This window comes from Monoraphidium neglectum (genome assembly GCF_000611645.1).
Source record: "Monoraphidium neglectum strain SAG 48.87 unplaced genomic scaffold scaffold02530, whole genome shotgun sequence".
Classification (NCBI taxonomy): Eukaryota; Viridiplantae; Chlorophyta; class Chlorophyceae; order Sphaeropleales; family Selenastraceae; genus Monoraphidium; species Monoraphidium neglectum.
In genome coordinates, this window is record NW_014011098.1 from 2,644 (window position 1) to 8,921 (window position 6,278).

The 6,278-nt window shown below is 70.1% G+C and overlaps 1 protein-coding gene across 1 annotated transcript; it reads left to right on the top strand.

Annotated features, from left to right (window-relative positions):
* Nucleotides 1–1,012: 1,012 nt before the first annotated feature.
* MNEG_10960 (histone deacetylase 6/10) lies at nucleotides 1,013–5,735 on the top strand (the record flags this gene model as incomplete). The annotated part of the gene is made up of 7 exons (XM_014040568.1): nucleotides 1,013–2,578; nucleotides 2,687–3,385; nucleotides 3,579–3,846; nucleotides 3,999–4,230; nucleotides 4,479–4,613; nucleotides 4,785–5,091; nucleotides 5,694–5,735. 7 exons carry the CDS (start codon nucleotides 1,013–1,015, stop codon nucleotides 5,733–5,735), a joined length of 3,249 nt encoding a protein of 1,082 aa, XP_013896022.1.
* Nucleotides 5,736–6,278: the final 543 nt, after the last annotated feature.

Sequence of the window (6,278 nt, forward strand, 5' to 3'; positions counted from 1 at the left end):
ACATGCATGACGCGCAACAGATTGAGGGCGGCCCGCGTGCCTCTACTGACGTGCGCTGGGCCGCACCCTCGTGCTTTCCAAGGCCGCGCTGTTGTAGACCTACATAACCCAAGGGGTTGCTTGCCAGCAGCAAACCTCGATGCGGTGGGGCATGCTGTCCCGGACTCTCTCAGCACTGCTGTGGGAAACACCTGCTTGCGTTCCGATTTCGAGCGCGTGCATTGTACACAACAGTTGTGCCTGTCGTGCCTGTCGTGCCTGTAAAGCAGCCGGTTTCTATGGGTGGTAGGCTGGTGCAAATTGGTACATACAGGGAAGGGGCTGTGGGTCAGTCAGCATGCCGAAACTCGCATGCCGATCAGCTCCCCGGCAACTGCTCCCTGGCGGTTGCTGCTGGATGCGCAGTGGCTGGCCCACCCCAACCTTCGCAGCACGCTCAAGCTTTTGAGACTACTGACCTACACCACAAGCACATCTGAACCAGACATCGGGGTGTATCGTTACTGGTTGCCGTGACTGCTACGGAATCGCGCATGTATTCCTGTACTACGGCCCTCCATGTGCTGACTGTGCACTTCAGCATGCTCAAATATCGCTTACCAATGAGATTCCTGGGTTTGACGGTTTGATTTTGCTGTGTGTGATCTTGGTGTGTGTTTGCCCTATCGACAAGATCTCTGTATTCGATAACCTTGCATTGATGCACACGTCCGAACCTTACGGACCTAGCAGGCATGCCTGCTCGCGCATCGGGGCACTCGTGGTGTCATGTGTTTACTACAACCACAAGATGATAACAATCTGATGCTTTCAAACCCTGCCGCATAGCCGTGGACACCCCGGGCGTCGTCTCGTGGTGCTCACCGTGTCTATCGCAGCAGCGCCGCACTGCTGCTGCTGCAGCTGCAGCTGCTGCTGCTGCTGCACCCAGATCGTAATGTTCCCGGACCATGGCGGCGCCGCGGCGCCCGGCCTCCCCCACCACGAACGGCGACTATCTGCCGATGACGCCATGCTCATGGATTGCCCAGAGGTTGAGTCGGATCCGTTTGGCTCCATAACCGCCTCTGGGCAGTTCCTCAGGCGACAGATCTCTGATCCCAACGGCCTCGACCAGCAGCTGGGCCTGCCGGCCAGCTGGGAGCCCTCAACAGGGGAGCAGCTGCAGGCACTCATCACGGATATGGAAGGGCCCCCGCATGTGTCGCCCGCGTCTGCCGCCCACCAGCCCACGGCGACGTACCCTGCAGCCTATCGGCAGGCGCTCGCGGCCGACGAAGAAGCCGCGGCAGCTGCGCGGCCGCCGCCGCAGCAGCATGCGCAGCAGCAACAGCGCGCGCGGCCGCTCAACCTCCGCTCTTTCTCTTTCCCGGGTGGCGGTTTCGGCGGCGCGGGCCCGGACGGCGGCGCTTCTGGCAGCGACGGCCACCCAGGGGGCCCTGTGGGCGACCGCGAACCGCGGATGGTCCCCGTCGAGGCGGCCGGCGACGCGCGGCTTCCGAACTCCAACCACGGCCCCAACGCCAACGGCTATGCGGGGACGCCCGGCGGCGCGTCCGCCCCAGGGGCAAGCCCCGAGCACCAGCGCCATGCCGGCCTGCACCGCACCATCCCCACAGCGCCCCGGCAGTACAGAGGGTCTGTCGGCACCGCCATCGGCCGCGGCGGCGGCGCCGCCGCTGCCGCCTCGCAGGCGGCCGCGGCCGCGGCAGTGGCCGCGATGGTTGAATCCATGGGGCGCGAGCAGCGTGAGCGCGCGCAGCAGCGCGAGGCGGCGGCCGCGGCGACGGCGCAGCAGCAGCGCCGCGCGGCAGCGGACGGCTTACTCGACGCCCTGCTTTCGCCGGGCGCAGAGCAGCGGGAGGGGCGGCAGGAGGAGGAGCAGCAGCTGCAGTTGCTGCTGTCGGAGCGGCCTCAGCAGCCGGCCGGGCCGTTGGCACGCCTGGGCTCGCTGCAGCTTGCCGCGTCGCCGCCTTCAATGGCGGAGCAGCAGCAGCATCGGCAGCAGCAGCAGCAGCAGCAGCAGCAGCAGCAGCAGCAGCAGCAGCAGCAGCAGCAGCAGCAGCAGCGACTGACTTCTCATGACGCTGGCGCCCTGTCGCCGACGGCTCTAGACGATCTCGCACAGTTCTCAGCCACCGGCCCCCTAAGCCCAAAGCACTTTGGCGTCCGCAACGGCGACCGCGACAACGGCAGCGGCAGCGGGGGCGGCAGCGGCAGCGGCGGCGGCGGCGGCGCGGCAGGGGCCGGCGGCGACGGCGGGCTCAGCAGCATCGGTTTGCTGGAGCTGCCGCCGCTGCCGGATGACGCGGGTGCTGAGTTGCTGTTGGCAGACGCTGCCGGCATGGGGCGCCTGCACAGCCTCGACACGGGCAGCTGGGGGCGCCTGCCGAATTTCGAAGCAGCGTCCGACGCGGCAGGGGCAGGGCCGGCGACAGACTGGCCGGAGCCTCGGGAAGGCGTGCAGCCACAGCAGCAGCACTACGAGCAGCTGCAGCGGCAGCTGGAGGGTCTCAAGCAGCAGCAGCAGCAGCAGCAGCAGCAGCAGCAGCAGCAGCAGCAGCAGCAGCAGCAGCAGGTGCCTGATGAGCAGCAACAGCAGCAATTGCAGCGCTACCAGTTAGGGCAGTTGAGAACGGCGAGCGGGCACCTGCAGGGTTGGCCGGGCGCGTTGCCGCTGCCGCAGAGGGATGCAGCAGCCCCGTCCTCCCTAGCGCGCGGCCTGCGGCAGGCGCAGCAGCAGCAACAAGGTCTGCTGCAGCAACTGCAGCGGCAGCAGCTGGGGCAGGCGGCGGCGGCAGCGGCGGCGGCCGGTGCGGCGGCCGCGCAGGAGGCGCGTTGGCAGGGCCAGGTCGAAGCTGGGGATGTTGATGCTGACATGGAGTTGGAGGGCGCCGCTTTGGAGCAGCAGCAACCGCAGTTTGGCTCAGAGTTTGGGCAGCAGCAGCAGCAGCAGCAGCAGCAGGAACAAAAGCAGCAGGCGCTGTCGCAGTCGCAGCACCAGCAGCAGTGGCACCCACAGCAGCAGCAGCAGCAGCAGCAGCAGCAGCAGCAGCAGCAGCAGCAGCAGCAGCAGCAGCAGCAGCAGCAGCAGCAGCAGCACCAAGCGCAGCGCCAGGAATCTTTCACATCCCCTCCGCGTGCCTCGCGCCAGTGGTCCGGCGGCAGCGGCCTCCTGCTGCCCTCCTCAGCCGGCAACAGCGGCGCCGCCGCCGCCGCCTCCGGCGCCGACAGCGACGGCACAACTCAGTACTGCCTGAACTGCACGTCAGCGCTGTTCGGGCCGCGCTGCGACGGCTGCGGGCACGCGAGCGCCGACGATGTAGCGCTTCTGCAGGGGCGGCTGCCGCCGCTGGGCGGGGCCGCGGCGGCGGGGGCGCGGCAGGTGCGAGGCGCCCCCGCCCATGTTCACCAGCCGGGGCCGCTCTCCCGGGCGACTGCTGTCCCATTTTCATGATCCTCCAAGGAGCGAGCCGCGCCAGGCGTGCAGCGCCTGCTCAGCTTCGGGTCGCTTCGATGTGGCTTCACACCTCAACTTCACCATCCCTCCCCTGTCGCCGCGCGTCGCGGGTGTGCAGGTGTCGTCCCGCGCCGCCTCCTCGCCTTCCGCGCCGCTCCTGGCGTACGACCCGCGCCTGCTGCAGCACCGCGCCCTCCGCTCGCGCTCGCACCCGGAGCGCCCCGAGCGCACGTCCGCCGTGATGGCGCGCCTGTCGGCGGCCGGCCTCGCGGACAGGTGCCGCCAGGTCGCGTGCCGGCCGGCGACGCGGGAGGAGCTGCTGGCGGTCCATCAGGAGGCGCTGCTGGCGGAAGTCGAGTCCGGCAGCGCGCGGCTCGGCGCGGCAGGTCGGCACCGGACCGGTTGCCGCGCCCGCCCGCCCAATCGCGCCGCCCGGCCCCGCCCGCTGCGCCGGCGGCCCGGCGGCCCCGCGCAGCCTACGGCAGGGCGCGCGGAATGAGAACACCGGCCCCTCTCTCGCCTCCGCCACACCTTGCAGGCGCCGCGGCCGCCAGCATCAACCACGGCTTCGAGGCGGGCCTGCCCCACGTGCTCGACTGCTACATGTCGGCCTCCACCTTCTCATGCGCTGCCCTGGCCGCCGGCAGCGCCGCGGACGTCGCGGCCGCTGTCGCGCGCGGCGACGCGCCCGGCGGGGCTGCGATCATCCGGCCGCCGGGGCACCACGCGGAGAGCAACCTATCCATGGGGTTCTGCCTCATCAACAACGCGTGAGCGCCGGCCTGTGTTTGTAGAAGCACGTCGTGCGGGCCGAGCAGGCTGCATCGCGCGGGCACTCGCTCGCCGCCGCCGCGGCTTGCGACGACAGGGCGCCTCGGTTGTGGCGCTTTGCTCCAGCCGGCAGCAGCCGCTCGTTGACGCAAACGCAAATTCAGGGCGGGTCCGAAGGCTTCCGTGACCCGCGCTGGCAACCCGTCGTCCACCCAGCTGCTTCGGCCGCCTCGCCTCTCCCCGCCAGGGCGGTCGCGGCGCGCGCGGCGCAGCGCGCGGGGGCGGAGCGCGTGCTGATCCTGGACTGGGATGTCCACCACGGCAACGGCACCCAGGAGATATTCGAGTCCGATGACTCAGTCATGTACATGTCACTCCACAGGTCTGACTAACGGCAGCACGGCCGCGCCGCTGCTGACAATGCGCTCTCTCAGCTCTTTCCTCGCATACGAGCCGCCGCCGGGCCGGCTGCCTGCGTCCCCGGCACGCCCGGCCGGACTAAGCGCAACGCGCCGCGTCAACGGCACGCCCCGCCTCTCGCTCATTTTGCCAGGCACGACGCCGGCAACTTCTTCCCGGGCACAGGCGCCGCCGCCGACGCCGGCGCCGGCGCCGGCGAGGGGTTCTCCCTGAATATACCCTGGGACGGCCCCGGCGCCGGCGACGCGGATTACATCGCAGCCTTTGCCCGCGTCCTCATCCCTGTCGCCTACGAATTCGCGCCCGACCTGCTCATAGTGTCCGCTGGCTTCGACGCTGCGGAGGGCGACCCCCTGGGCGGCTGCCACGTCACGCCGGCGTGCTTTGGCCACCTGACGGCGCTGCTGCTGCCGGTGGCGCCGCTGGTGCTACTACTTGAGGTGCGGGGCGCCCGCGGCTGGGCTTGGCCGGACGCCCGTCGGGTTTTTCGTGTATCTGCCTGCGCCTGCAGCTGCCTCTGCCGCTGTCGATTCGTGGCCCCTCTGTCGTGGCCCAGATCGCCGCGGCCGCACTCACACAGCCCCCTGGGGCCTCACTTCTGCAAGCCTGCATCTCCGTCCCGCCGCGACCGTCCAGCCGCCGCCGCCTCCACCGCCAGAGCCAGCAGCAGCTCATTCGAGCGCGGGCGCCCGCGCCTCTCGCCTGGGGTTGAGCGCCCAACCCTCGATGCGGCCCCAAATCGATGCGTGTGCGCGCAGGGCGGCTACAACCTGTCCGCAACTGCCTGCAGCGTCGAGGCCTGCATTAGGGTCCTTCTAGGAGAGGCGCCGCCCCCTCTGCCGCGGCCGGTGGTGCCGACGGCGGTCGGGCTCGCGGGCATCGAGAACGCTCTGGCGGTGCAATCGAGGTGGGCCGAGCAGCGCGCCTGCGCGTGCACGTGCGCCGAGGCTTGGGGATTGGCGCGCCGGCTGTGGAGGGCTCCTCAGGTTGACCGGCCAGCAGGGCGAGGCGGGCCCAGCGCACCCCACAATGCGCTCCCTAGGCTGCCGCCCGGCCGCCCTCGGTTCGACGTGGTTTTGAGTAAGCAGGCCGGGTTGGGGTTGACCGCGGTCAACCCGCTCTTGCAGCCGGCTGGGTGGTGGTCGCATCCCATCATCCGCATCCTGGCGGCTTTGATTCGATGATACACATAGTACCTGGGCCAACCAGCTCGCTTATGCAAACGGCCATTCTCGTCTCAGATACTGGCGGTGCCTCGGCGCGGGCCTCCACCGCCGCGGCCCCAGCACCGGCCTCATCACCCTCCCCGGCGCCTCCTCCCCGACCCGCGCCGCCGGGGAGGACGGCGCCTTTACGGGCGGCGCGGGCGGCGCTGCGTTTGGCGGAGGCGGTGGCGGCGGCGCATGGCTGCCGGGCAGCCCGCCGCCGTCCCCGGCTACTGATGAGATGGCGGGGTTGGAAGGTGCCCATGGGGAACCCGACGAGGTGGCGATGGCAATGGCTTTAGGGGACGACGAGGACGCGGCCGCGGCCGAGGCGGCCGCGGCGGCGGCCGCATCTGCAGAGGCGGACGGCGCGCCCGGGGGCAGCGGCGGCGGCGGCAGCGGCGGGGGCGGCAGCTCTGGCG